Source organism: Eurytemora carolleeae, unplaced genomic scaffold (genome assembly GCF_000591075.1).
Source record: "Eurytemora carolleeae unplaced genomic scaffold, Eaff_2.0 scaffold89, whole genome shotgun sequence".
NCBI classification, from domain to species: domain Eukaryota; kingdom Metazoa; phylum Arthropoda; class Copepoda; order Calanoida; family Temoridae; genus Eurytemora; species Eurytemora carolleeae.
In genome coordinates this window covers 418,914-433,619 of record NW_019396034.1, presented here as the reverse complement: position 1 = coordinate 433,619, position 14,706 = coordinate 418,914, and the positions used below count along the sequence as shown (strand labels likewise).

Here is a 14,706-nt window from a genome sequence, read left to right as displayed (position 1 = left end):
TTCAACTCGGATCGTAAACAAATCAATCTAATTCCAAACAAATCATTCAGATATTACAAACAATAGTCATCGATTATTTTTCGACGCATTCGTAAATAGTTGATATTTCATAATATTTTGTATTTTTCATGATCTGAAAGATACTTTTAAAAACATTTATTCCTGTCTCGTGGATTTTTGATAATGAAAACGACATTTTCATATTTTCTAGAAATGTTTGAAAATCCAGCGGCAGCGAAAATTTTTTTTTTTTTTAAATCGTAAATATTATGAAATATTAACTAAATACGAATGCATCGAAATATAATCGATGACTACTGTTTGTATTATCTGAATGATTTGTTTGGAATTAAATTGATTTGTTTACGATCCGAGTTGAATGTTGCAACTTTCCGAATTTGTCTGGACCCTGCGTTCTTCGGTGTGAGTCGTTTTTAACAATTTTCTCCTTATAGACGCAACAAATAGAAAAAAGATTAGTAGCGATCAAAAGCGCTTTTTTATCGCATTAAGCCTATACCCCCTTTCATTTTTCGCGAACACTCCCTTTAAAGTGATTTTTGGGCAAATGAAACGTCAGCTTAATAATAATAAAAATGTCTTGAATTTTAAAGAATGTAAGTATAAACAAATAAATTTGCTTTTTCAATATACTCGTACGTAAAATATTACTTTCTTTCTAGTTTAGTGTGATAAAATTGGAAAAATAATGTCATTTACATTATTTAACTTGGATACAATACTATATATTTTTATCAAAGTAAATTCGAGTGTCATGTGAAAAAAATGAATAAGGCACTTTAACATGTCAAGTTATAATACTGATTGCAGTACACTGCCTCAACAAGCTTTCTAATGCTAATGCAAGGATTATCTACAGGGTTACCCGCAAATAATGATATTGTAAAGACGACCGAACAATCTTGAAATGTGACGGTTCCAAGGTTAGATTAAGTATTCGGCCTGAGATATAGTAATCTAATGGCTTATATAATGAATTGGCAAAGAAAGAAACAAGTTTACAGTTGCATAAAATTGTGAATAGAAGGAAACCATCTCATCTCATCCTTTGTGGGTAACCCTGTATATGAAGGCCCGACTTCACACAAAATAACTATTTCAGATTACATCTGATTTTTACTTTTTATTCACAAAGGTTTATTGTACATTGTGTTCCCTTTAGAGAAATACAATTATCACGTTTAGAAGGTCAACAAAATATTAAACAAAATACATTTGCAACATTTCTCATGCCTGGATGGTCATTGAAAAAAGTACGGTGCGTCAACCATTCTAAAGGAATTGAGTCTTTGTAACAAACTCTGATTTTCTAATACCTATATTTTTTCCACCTGATGGTGTAAACCTTTGAAATTTCAAACTTAGATTTTTTCATCTAATAGAAGTCATTTTTGAAATATCTAAGGTCTACGGCATTGGGTTACAAAGATATAGAGATTAGAAAATCATAGTTTGTGACAAAGACTCAATTCCTTTGATATAATTTCTGCTACGCTTTGAGCTAACTTAGACCACGCCAGAAAAAAAGTATAGTAAATCATTTTTAAACGTGTCATTTTCCTTCAATCAGCTTGGATCAGAGTTTGCGTCATTAAGCATGTGCTCCTTGTGCTGCAGTTGTAAATATTTAACAAACAAGCGTGCAAGTCTAAAATATGAAACGTTTTCTACTGTTTTCTACCATTGTATACATTTTATGAAAACAGCAAATCAACAGAAGTCCATTCGATAGAAATTAAAGAACAAAAGTCTATGATGTGAAACAAAGGTACTAAGCTTTTGCCACAAACTAAAATTGTTGAATGCCTTTATCTTTGCAACATGATGGTGTAAACCTTTGATATTTCAAACTTTGACTACTTAATCTAACAGGGTTTACTGTTGAAAAAGCTGTTGCAAAAATATAGAGATTACAAAATTAGAGTTTATGGCAACAACTCAATTACCTTACGTATTATTATTCACATCATCAAACAAAAAGATACAGAAAATTTACTTTTACTGAGTTTTGTTTATTTCCAGAGATAAATTTTGTAGATCTATATTGAGTTGTTGGGTTCCTTAGATTTACCTAAAATGATTATCAAGTTGCTTGCAAAAATGTTGTATTCTTGGACAATAGAGCACCGAATTTCAAATTAGAAATAGTTATAGAATATACATAGTGCATACAGTTTAAAATATATTTTTTTTGGTAGAAGTATTAAGATATATGTGTTCATTATTCATGACTTATGTTGTGAGACATTCCAGAACTTTTAGAAATAAACCTTTCCTACAATCCAGAAAGTTATTTCTTAAACATACTAGAAAAGTTCAAAATTCAAGATATAATTATTATATATCGCTAAAGAAAGATCTCTATATCTCTAGAAATATATATGAATATGTTTTAAAATATTTATTCTATATCTCTAGAAAAAGATCTCTAGATATATCTCTAGATCAAGATATCCTAATATATCACTAGAGAAAGATCTCTTGATATATCTCTAGATCAATATCTCCTGATATATCTCTAATTCAAGATCTCCTAATATATTTCTAGAGAAAAATCTTCTGATAAATCTCTCGGGAAAGATATCCTGATATATATCTAGAGAAAGATTTCCTGATATATCTTTAGAGAAAGATCTTCTCATATTTCCCTATATCAAGATCTCCTAAATATATCTAGAGAAAGATCTCCTCTTCTGACATATTTCTAGAGAAAATCTACTGATATGTATATCTAGAACAAGATCTCGTGATACATTTCTAGATTAAGATCTGCTGATATATCTTAATCTTGAATGAAATTTCCAGCTCTATATCTGGAGAATGATCTCTAGATATTTCTCTTGAGTATGATCTCTGATACATCTTTAGATCAAGATCTCCTGATATATCTGTAGGGAGGAAAGATCTCTAGATATATCTCTAGAGTAAGATCTCTAGATACATCTCTAGATCAAGATTTCCTGATATATCTCTAGATCAAGATCTCCCGATACATCTCTAGATCAAGATCTTCTGATATATCTCTTGAACATGATCTCTAGATATATCTCTAGAACAAGATCTCCTGATATATATCTAGAACAGAATATCCTGATATATCTCTAGAAAAAGATCTAGAACAAGCTGAGGCCGAATATATTAACGATGATGAGGTAATATGTCCAGTAGAGGATGTTAAAAACGAAGAAGAAGAATGGAAACAGATACATTGCTAGCCGGTCAACTCGTTCATACGCCATCTGGATCTTCTCCCGGACACATCGACTAGAAAAGAAACTAATTTATTACGGTTAATCACTTTTTACATAGGGTAGTTAATTGTTACTTTAAATAGAACTATTTTATTATAGTAGGTTACACTTTAAAACATTTTGTTTCATTATTATTAGTTCATATTAGAAGATGGATGAAAGGAAGATAAGGTGGATGAAAGGTAGATGGATGAAAGGAAGATTGACGAAAGGGATAACAATTAAAGGTAGATGGATGAAATGGAGATGAATGAAAAGAAGATGGATGAAAGGAAGATTTATGAAAGGAATATGGATGAAAGGAAGATGGATGAAAGGAATATGGATGAAAGGAAAATGGATGAAAGGAAGATGGATGAAAGGAAGATGGATGAAAGGAAAATGGATGAAAGGAAGATTGACGAAAGGGATGAAAATGAAAAGTAGATAGGTAGATGGATGAACGGAATATGTATGAAAGGAAGATGGATGAAAGGAAGGTGGATGAGATTAAGATAGATGAATGGAACATGGATGAAAAGAAGTTAGATGAAAGGCAGATGGATTAAATGAAGATGAATGAAAGGAAGATGGCTTAAAGAAAGATGGATGAAAGAAAGATGGATGAAAGAAAGAAAGATGGATGAAAGAAAGTAAGATGGATGAAAGAAAGTAAGATGGATGAAAGAAAGTAAGATGGATGAATAATGAATAAATGAATAGGTTGGTGAATAATGCAAGGATGAAAGGAAGAGAAAAGATAAATGATTGATAGCCAATTATTTCAGTTTTATTTATTGCTAAGATAATATTCAATGTTGTATACATGAGACTATGGTGGTGGCTAGTGAACCCAAATATCTTTTATTATCACTTTATTTTCTCATTTCCTCATCCATACCTTGATCCCCCCCCCCCCCACCTCCTCATCTAGTTTCTAGACGAGTAAATATAAAGAATTCTATTTAGTAAGGTTTGCATCCCTCTTGTACTTTTATTGTTGTGTTTAACTACGAATAACACTCATATAATAAGACCCATAAAACTGTGGAAAATGAGCACGACTGTCGTTAATAGGATAGGAATTTTCTACTCCATATATCTTTGCAACCTGATGGTGTAAACATTTGATATTTCAAATTTAGCGATATTAAAACATATTTCATATTTTTATATATCAAGGTCTACGACCGCATTTGATTGCACAGATATAGGGATTAGAAAATCAGAGTTTGTGGTGGCAAAAACTTTGTTGTAGATTCCGAAAAGGGAACTCAGGAGTTTAAATGAACCATATCTCTTTCAAATTTTGGGCTCTGGGGTGCAGTCTATATTGTGTACATCTAAGAGGTTTACTTATTAAAAGGGGACAGCAAATCTTTAAGAATTTTTATTAATTCTGTATTAAATTTATAATCATAATGACATAGAGAGTTAAGATTATGATTCATTTGGTGTACCGTCCAGTTCAGCCATCTGTTGCCTGTATGCATTGTACTCTTTTCTGGACTGTCCCGTTCTGCCGTCTGTAGCCTGTATTGCATTGTACAATTTTCTCTAGTTCTGTTCAGTGTAATGTACAAAGCAAAAAAGCAGATGTACTGTACAACAATAACACTAAAAACATTTTGGAAATAAGGATACGATTGCGTTGCGCACATGAACGCCTAGTCACTGGTCAGTAGTGATATATATGTTTATAATATTCTATCCAGGAAAAAATGCATATACTTATTTATTCTCCAATATAAGTAAATTTATGGGAAGATTGTTAAGTGTCAATTTTCTACATTCTGTTAATATTGATAAAACACAGAGAAAAGACTGTAGTAAACAATGTTTATTAATCCTAAAACTTGTGTATAAATATTATGAATCACACAGCATTATTTATTGTCGCAAATTTCCCATTACCCTCCCCCCCTCTCCAAAAATGAGCTCCTTCAACAGCACTCATCAAATGTCTGATGTAAGGAATCTTTTTACTTTAAAATTATAACTATAAATTTCAAATCAAATCAAATCAAAATGTCACAATGAGATCCAGGAGAATTCTTAGTTTGAAATAGTCAAAGGTCTATCTACATATATAAATACAGTTTGAGTTCCTTAACACTTTCATCTAGTTATCTTCCTACCTTCCTAGATGCTCTTCCAGCTTGCTATATATTAATCCAATGAAGACGACTTTCGATTTAAATTTTAGTTTCTACAAAGCTTTCAAAATACACATAAACATAGAGAAGCTGTCAATTAACAACTTTTTGTTTATATGTTACCCAATCTTGTTACTTGTCTACGCTCTTCTGATCTACGAAATCAAGTCTCAAAGATTTAATGATTAGAGAAATATGATTTGAGGCAAGTGATCAGTTATTTAACATATTGTTCTTGTTATCTTGTTACCTGCCTATGCTATACAGTTATGTTATCCTCCTATGTTCTTATTATCTTGTTACCTGCCTATGCTATACAGTTATGTTATCCTCCTATGTTCTTCTATCTTGTTACCTTTCTATGCTATACAGTTATGTTATCCTCCTATGCTCTTCTATCTTGTTACCTTTTTAAGTTACCCCATCAATTGTTACCTTTGTATTTTCTACCCTATCTTGCTATCTTTCTATGCTATTCTGTCTTGTTACCTTCCTATGCTCTCCTATCTTGCTACATGTCTATGCTCTTCTATCTTGCTACATGCCTATGCTCTCCTATCTTGCTACATGTCTAGGCTCTCCTATCTTGCTACATGCCTATGCTCTCCTATCTTTTTACATGTCTATGCTCTCCTATATTGAAACTTTCCTATGCTCTCCTATCTTGCTACATGCATATGCTCTCCTATCTTGCTACATGTCTATGCTCTCCTATCTTGCTACATGTCTTTGCTCTCCTATCTTGCTACATGTCTATGCTCTCCTATCTTGCTACATGCCTATGCTCTCCTTTCTTGCTACATGCCTATGCTCTCATATCCTGCTACATTCCTATGCTCTTCATATCATGCTACCTTCCTATAATGCGCTCTTATCTTGCTACATTCCTATGTTCTTCTAACGCCTTATAAGTCTATGTTACCCTATTTTGTTACTGTTCCCCACTACTTTATCGTGCTACCTTTCTATGCTACACTTTAATTGTCTTGTTATCTATCTACCCTATCTTGTTACCCTTCTATGCATTTATATCTTTTTACATTTCTAAGTTATTGTACCATGCTATCATATCTTGTAACCTTTCCATGTTATCCTAATGTCAGGATTTTTTATCTTTAATGAATATGATTTTACCTTTCTCTTTGCTGTACTTTCCATTGTCTTTCTAACTCTGTGTGCTTCTTTTCAGCTAAAACATTATCTGCGTGCTGCTGGTCTACGTACTGCTGGTTGGTGTACTGCTGGTCAGCGTACTGCTGGTTGGTGTACTGCTGGTCTGTTTCAAATATTTCTTCAATATTTGTGCTCATACCTCCTCCTCCTACTTTAAACCACAATATTTTAAACATATGGCTTATTATGTACTTATTATTATTATGTACTCATTATTATTATGTACTCATTATTATTATGTACTTAACTTTAAAAAGTTTCAGTTTTTGAAATTTTAAGAGGGCCATTAAAAGTCTGAGATGTTACAAAAAATATTTTTGATAAAAATACAAGATTTCGTTTAGAACAAAAAAGGCACAGTTCCGGGTCAAATTGAAAAAAATAAAGAACGGCCTTTACGTTCATTTTATTAATGTTCTCTTTAAGATTAATCTGAACACAGATTTACTGGTTTATGTCGAGTTTCAGTCCCTTCAGATGTCCATATTAGTTTTCAAGTAGAAACATTTTAAAATTTATAATATCAAACTTGTTTGCTCAAATGCACAACGAAATAATTTAACTAAAAGGATATATTTCTTTTTTTGCAGTTTAAATAGAAAGCAAAAAATAAATTATTAATATCAGACCGGAGGGAAAATCAAAATATAATTAAATGAAGTAAAAAGATTGTAACAGCGCAATAGAAAATTTGAAATGATTAATCAGTTAAAAAAGGTTAAACATTAATTGGAAAATAATGACTATACATGCAATGAACATGAAAATTATTAAATTATAATTTTTAATGATAACAAAAAACACATTGAAAATTGTTTATTTAAACCTGCAGAAAACATTTAAAGACCATAGATTATTAGGGAGGTCGATAATTCATCTTTATATAAAAATAAAAAACATGGGTCGCGCCGGCCTCAATTTTAACAAACAGGCGAGTTTAAGAGTCAGAAGGACAAAACTTTAAATATTCCGACCCTTGCTTTAACCCTAAACAGGCGGGGGGGGGGGGGGCGTTTTGTACCCCCTTCCCCTCTAGTTGTTTTACCCTAGCACTCTCATTTTTGACACTATCACCGTGAAAGTTTTTACTTTGAATAAATATAAATTTAAAGTATTTTTTGTAAATTTTTTTTATGCATAACTTTTCTATGACTAAAGTTACAGATCTAAAAACTATATTTTTGAAAATCCCTTAAAAAATGAATGTAGAAACATGTGTCCCACTTTGATATTTGTTTTAAACAAAAAATTATTTTTTACATTTTTTTAACCTTTTGTGCCATTTTTTTCAACCCTCCCTAGCGCCCAAACTATTAAAGCTATCGATCTATTTTTTTAATGAGCTGTTCATGAAAAATTGGGCTTTGAACATGCATTTCAACCTCAAGGCCAGTCTGTACATAGATTCAGATCCCTTTTTAGGGTTAAGCTTTAGTTTGATCGAGGATGGTTCAGTGCTTAAGTATTTTATCCTTAGAAACGCTTGTAATTGTCAATAACAATGTTTGCAAGAAGTTTCATATTTTGAAAATATTATTTTCTAGTTTCCGGGAGACAAAGAAAATTAAATTTGCATTCCCATTTCTAAAAATTTCTAATATATGAAGTTTTGTGATTTTTTTAAATTCTAGAACCGGAAATATGTATATGAGATCACAGCGTATGCTAGTGTACACTATGTGTATAAAGAGTTCTAAGTTTAAAGGGTGGTACTGTTGTGATTAATGATTGCCCTTTTTTAAGAAACTTTTAAGGTTTTGGGACTTTTCATCAAAATTATGAGAAGTTTTAGAAATCTTAATATTTATTTTAAACATTTACTTACCTGATATACATTAAGAAAAATTTTACCCCAAATGCAAAAAAAAAATGTTTTTTTTTCTTATCTTTATTCTTAGTTTAAAGTTTTTCTAAGTTAAAGCAAAGCAGACTTTTACAAAATTCAGTTTTAAAATGTTGGAACATTCAGAAAATTTGGTGGTGACTTCTGAAATTCCTTTAAAATTAAAAAACGAGCCACTTAAATTCGACATGCCAATTATAAATTCGACATGCCACTTATATTCGACATGCCAATTATTAATGCGACATGCCACTTATATTTGACATGCCACTTATAGATTCGACATGCCACTTATAAATTGAAAGTCATTTAAAATTACGCTTAATTACCCTTGAATTATAAAACGCATCTATTAATCGAGCTCAACCTTTCACGGTTCGTTATAAAAGCAAAAAAAATAAGTTTTAGAAATCGTTAGCATTAGCAAGTCTAGTTAAACTAAAATTGTTAACAAATATAAAAAATCCCTTTGTTTATTGGTCAATTATTTTTTTATATAAATAGTAAATTTGAGAAACTTGTTTATTCTACTTAAACATGAAATGATCTTATCAAATCGTTCTTCAACTTTTAACTTTAAAGAACAAAACGTTAAAAGTTGATTATCTCTAATGATTATACCAATAATGCACATTCTATGAAATCAATTTTGACTGTAATTTAAGAGATCTTATATTTATAATAAAAATAATTATATAAAAAGCGACACGTGGAATTCTAAAGCAAAGACGATAAAAGTCATTCAAATTATTTTATGAGATAAAGATGTTTCGTATTTTTTTCTTTTTCAGTGCACAAAAGTTGTTTAAGTCAATGTTCTCTCGTTCAAGAAATCTCAGATGATTGAAAATTTTACGCATCATTATTCATAATTTGACTTGATTAACTTCTAAATCTGAATATCTTTCCATATTTACATATTATTTGCCTTGGTTGTTTTTTTAGTTTGTCTGTCACTAATCTATATAATAAAACTAGACATTCCTATATATGTCACCATAGACGGACAAACGGCTGGACCGAATGGGCTGAAATTTGGTGTGGACACTCTTGGGTAGCCCACACTACCCCGGCATTGCGATTTTGACTTCGTTGTTTGCTTTGAATGATGGAAACCAACAGAAATGTTAAGAGGTTTAATAGCTTGATATTTTCAAAAGCTAAAATGTACTGAATTTTTATGAAGTCAAGAATACAGCATTAATAGGTCACTCAAAGCATAAATTTTTATAAATTATTTTTTCCTTTTCCGTCAAAACTGTAAAAACACAACATAAACAAAAATAGACTCAAGAATTTTTTTATGATTAGTGAGCTTACTTAAAGTTTCCCTAATTTAGATTCAGTGCTTCTTTGGCCGTAATATCCGATGGGCCCGAGGAAATATTTAGTATTTCCATGCGTTTCATTCATCTTATAGAATAAAGTAAATATTTATTTTAAAAATTCAAATTTTTTTTTCAAATTTTTTATTTTTTTCCACGGGCAATGGCGGGCCCTCCAGCTAGTTCTATATATATACAGTATTAATATTTGTTTGGGTGTCTGTTTGTATTTCCGATCATAACTCATAAACCCCTTTTACTGATTTGTCTCTGATTTTGATTGACGAACTCGGTAGAACTACAGGAATTTTCTCAATTTGGTTTAAATTTTTTAAATTTTATGGAAAAATATAATTTTTTGGGCAAAGCTAGCCTCTTCAGCAAGAAGCCAAAAGATTAATAAATACCATGGAGCAAACACATTTTTATTCAAAAATCGGTGTTATTTGACGGAGCAAATTTCATACACCATGTATGGTACCCTTATAAACGTCAAAATCAAAACCCAAAAAATCTGGTAATTCCCAAAGTTTTTTCTAAGGTGTCCATAGCTAGGTCAGGTCAGGATTTATAATTCTAAGCAAAAAAAATAATTTCCGGAAAAAATACTAAAATGTTACTGTTATGGATATCCAAAAAAAAGTTCTCGCAAGATCAGCAAAAAAGGTAAAATTAAGATAATTATTAGAAATACCCTGGAACTGTAGAAACCTAGTGGAATAGAATAGAAGTGACATTGCTAGAATTATATCATTAACTGAATATTAAAACTAACAACTATAGTCGTATTCATGGATCCCTGTCAGATCCGAATCTATTCAACATTATTTAATATTATGGTTTCCTAAATCTCTCCGGATTGTTTTTCCATTTGATTTCTCAGTTTGGTGGCTGGAGTTAGAACTGTTTAAACTACTGAGAGCCTAAAAATACTCAACAATCAAATCATTAATTACAGAGCAGAGGTGAATATTTTCAATTATAAACCCTTCCATCTCTAAGTTATTAACCCTAAAATTCAGCATTAACAAGCGTAACAACAAATTTCGCGGTCAGGGCAAAACTACCAAATGTATTTTTTTATGATTTTATATCAAATAAATATACACAACTCCTTTCTTTTCTTTGCATGAGACATGATATAAAGATCAACAAAAAAAATTCACCTAATATTTATGTAAAATACTTTTTGAGAGTTTTCTTGCTGAATTCTCTAATTTTTGTTGTAGACTATTTTGTCAGTTGTGTTTTAAATTATTTTTCAAAATTATTATGATTTTAAGTTTATTATGCACAACCATACATAATTTTGAATTTAGGAACAGAGAGGTGTAGCTGGACTAGTTCCGACTGGTTTTATTACTTTTATAGCAAATTAAATGGAACTGATTTAAAGGATTGACGTTAATCAACTAGTTATTTAATTGAATTATTGGTTAATTGAATAATTAACGAATATATTAATTGATTGAGTGAATGGTTAATTGATTGATTGATTGATTTGTAGATTCCTTGAGAAAAGATCTTCTTGATTTTGCATCTCTCCTCTTCTCAGATTGGATTATTTTGAGTATGAGAGCGTACTCAGCTATAATATATATATATATGGGAGCTCGGGGGGATTTTTAAAACAATCTTTTCACAAATGTTCATAATATTTTCTTATCCATGCTGTGCATGTTTAATATATTCAAAATATTTCAGATATTTATTCAGATTTGAAGATCGCATATATATATATATATATATATAGTTCCTAGAACTCCAAACACGTGGATAATACAGGAAACTACCCAAGTTTCTACAGCTGTCAGGCCCTCCGCCTAAATACGCACAATTTTAATATTCTGTACCTGTATGTACAGTACAGTACAGTACAGCAGTCAGACCCCCCGTCAAAATGCGCCCAATTTTAATATTCTGTACCTGTATGTACAGTACAGTACAGTACAGCTGTCAGACCCTTCTGCCTAAATACGCCCAACTTTAATATTCTCTACGTCTATGTACAGTAAACCCCCCCCCCAAAAAAAAAAATAGACATCTAAATCATAGACACAAATTATGATTTAAAATCGTCTATATTAACATAAAAAACAGTAATTATTCGAGTGCAGTTGAATTCCTAGCTACTGAACTGAGAACTTCAGAATTGGATACCCTTAATACCCTTGCTTGATCTGAATATCCAATATGGACGCTTTTAATTTGGAAATTTTCCGGCTTCTGATTGGCTGTTCGGGATTCTGCATTCTAAAGTTTTCAGCACAGTCAAAACTAATCATCTTTTTAACAACATATATTTTATAAAATCCAGAACATTTTGTAAATGTCGTCTTCCCATTCAACAGAACTATATTATACACGTAATTCAGTCAAGATATACAATATTCAATTGACAAACAGAAAAATATTGTTTATGATTTTTCTCTAAGGAAGATGAGAAAGGTTTACTTATTATTTTTGTCATATTCATGAATTCAAAATAATACAAAACACTTTTAAAACTACACGTTAAAATCGAATCAAATCCCTGCTATTTTCCAGTTCCACCACATATATCCAGGGGGGGGGGGCTTTCCCCCGATTTTCAGGAATAGGGACATACCTCCAATCCCCCCCCCAAAAAAAAATAACTCAGATGGAACGTTTCCAGTCCGAAATCCTTTTCTATCGTTTAATTTATATTTTTTGTTTAAATAACTTTCTTAGTTCCTTGTCTGATTACAGTTTTTATCCAGTCGAGATATTTAGTTCTCATTAAGAGTAGAATAATTATATTGTTCCCAGCATTTATGGAGCAAAATAAGATGTTCCAATCTTTTAATCAATTTGTGTTTCAGATTTTATTTGTTTTTCCTTGTGTACAGGGCACAATTTCTGTTTGCAACTTTACAGAACTTCGGTATATGCGCTTTGTTAATTTGTTGTAATCTTACTGCAGGGTGTCCCTTATCATGATTGATCGTAAAAGGCTCAAAGTTGCGATTTCCGGCAGAATTATGAAATTTGACTGAAGGATTTTACAAATGAATTAAGTCTTTGCCACAAACTCTAATATTCTAATCCCTATAACTTTGCAACCCAATGCCTTAAAGCTAAGAGCTATGCATTCTGTTAGACCATCAGAGCATTATTTCGACGTTTAAGCTTGGAGATACTAAACTATGTGGGACGCTTTGTATATTGACAACCTAGGTGGGAATAGAAACATGATCTGGATTTTTCCTAATACTCCTTGTTGGTTTAAATAGTACGTAATAACTATTTCAAGTGTTGAAATCTTCAAAATAAAAAGGTTACAATTTACCAAAAGCACACGAGAGTTCAAGGAAAAAAGCACTAATTGTGTTGAATTTAAGTTTTTACGAGCTAAAAGTGTTTCAATCTTTAGTTAATAAATCATACACTTCCGTGCTGAAATATGTTCTGTATAAAGTAATAACAAAGAAAATCTAAATTGAAAATATAATTATAGTTGACAAGGCAATGAAAAGATTTTTCTACAATTCTTAATGCATGTTAAATTTTCTCACCTTCGGAGCGTTAGCAGTAACAGAGTTGAATATATTCACCAGGACAAGGAATAGAGTTACCAGTAGAGCCATTCGTCCTGAAATAGATAAATATTATATATCTTTATATACAACAGGACAAGGAATAGAGTTACCAGTAGAGCCATTAGTCCTGAAATAGATAAATATTATATATCTTTATATACAACAGGACAAGGAATAGAGTTACCAGTAGAGCCATTCGTCCTGAAATAGATAAATATTATATATCTTTATATATATAACAGGACAAGGAATAGGGTTACCAGTAGAGCCATTCGTCCTGAAATAGATAAATATTATATATCTTTATATATATAACAGGACAAGGAATAGGGTTTCCAGTAGAGCCATTAGTCCTGAAATAGATAAATATTATATATCTTTATATACAACAAAAGTTTACAAATATATAATACAGTATACATCCTTTTAAAATTTTGAAGTAGCTTTATTTATGAATAATTACATATTGACCCCACCCCTAGAACCGGCACTATAATCCCAAACATTATATTGAAATCGAAATATTTTTTTTTTAGAAAATTTTTTATACTTTTAGGAACATCTACTATAAAACAAAGAAGCCTTTGTAATAGACGTGGATTTTTTTCGTGAAGAATCCTATATGGATTCTCAAAAATATAATTTTACAAAAACATTTCAAATATTTCACGTGTAATTAATTTACAAAGGTCCCTTTACTTTTTTTATGAACTTTGCTAAGAGAGGAGATTGATTTTATGATTTTAAGATCAATAAACAGTTTTGAGTAACTTTATCTTTGAAACCTTAATTTTTATTGCAAATTTCTATGCCTCATTAGTTTTGCACCTACTGTATGATTTTTAAGTATTTTATTAATGCAATAAACCAGCAATATTTTATTAAAAATATATACATTAATGTATATATTTTTAATAAAATATATATATAAATATATATATATTCCCTGTTGGAAAATAGTTAAATCCAATAGTTTACAATTCTATTTATTTAGCTTTAACTTGAAGAAAGTTAGAAAAGATTTCAATAATGACGTAAACTCAGATCTCTAGTCCAGTGTTAATTTATTTTATTTTCTCTCAAATAATTTTTTTCTTTCCAAGATAAATATAAAGGGAGTTGGGGGCAAAAAATGTGAGCGTTTAAAGAAGACACATTGTTCTTTGGCGTTCTGAATTTAATAAATTAGTGTTATTATGGCAAAGTGTTGGAGAGCACCCTTATCTTAATATAAACTAACCTGGGACAACTTCAGGAGGAACTATAAAGGATATCCAGCTTACCACCACAAACATACCAGAGGGTAGATACACCTAAATATATATATATAAACTTATAATATATACTATACATATATCCAGCTTACTACCACAAATATACCAGATGGTTATAGATATT

General features: G+C 30.7%; 1 protein-coding gene across 2 annotated transcripts in view; it reads right to left on the bottom strand.

Moving 5' to 3' along the window:
* Positions 1 to 1,427: 1,427 nt before the first annotated feature.
* LOC111697855 (glycine receptor subunit beta) overlaps positions 1,428 to 14,706 on the bottom strand; it is a 44,732-nt gene continuing 31,453 nt past the window's right edge. The window contains exons 13-19 of one of the 2 annotated variants that reach the window (XM_023467993.1): positions 14,549 to 14,621; positions 13,285 to 13,361; positions 11,505 to 11,571; positions 11,260 to 11,336; positions 10,593 to 10,671; positions 6,542 to 6,731; positions 1,428 to 3,285 (exon numbers count right to left, since the gene is read on the bottom strand). In XM_023467993.1, the coding sequence (XP_023323761.1) occupies positions 3,135 to 3,285; positions 6,542 to 6,731; positions 10,593 to 10,671; positions 11,260 to 11,336; positions 11,505 to 11,571; positions 13,285 to 13,361; positions 14,549 to 14,621 (714 nt within the window). In that variant the 3' untranslated portion in view covers positions 1,428 to 3,134. The remainder of the gene's footprint in view (positions 3,286 to 6,541; positions 6,732 to 10,592; positions 10,672 to 11,259; positions 11,337 to 11,504; positions 11,572 to 13,284; positions 13,362 to 14,548; positions 14,622 to 14,706) is intronic. The other variant, XM_023468001.1, reaches the window with a different exon arrangement.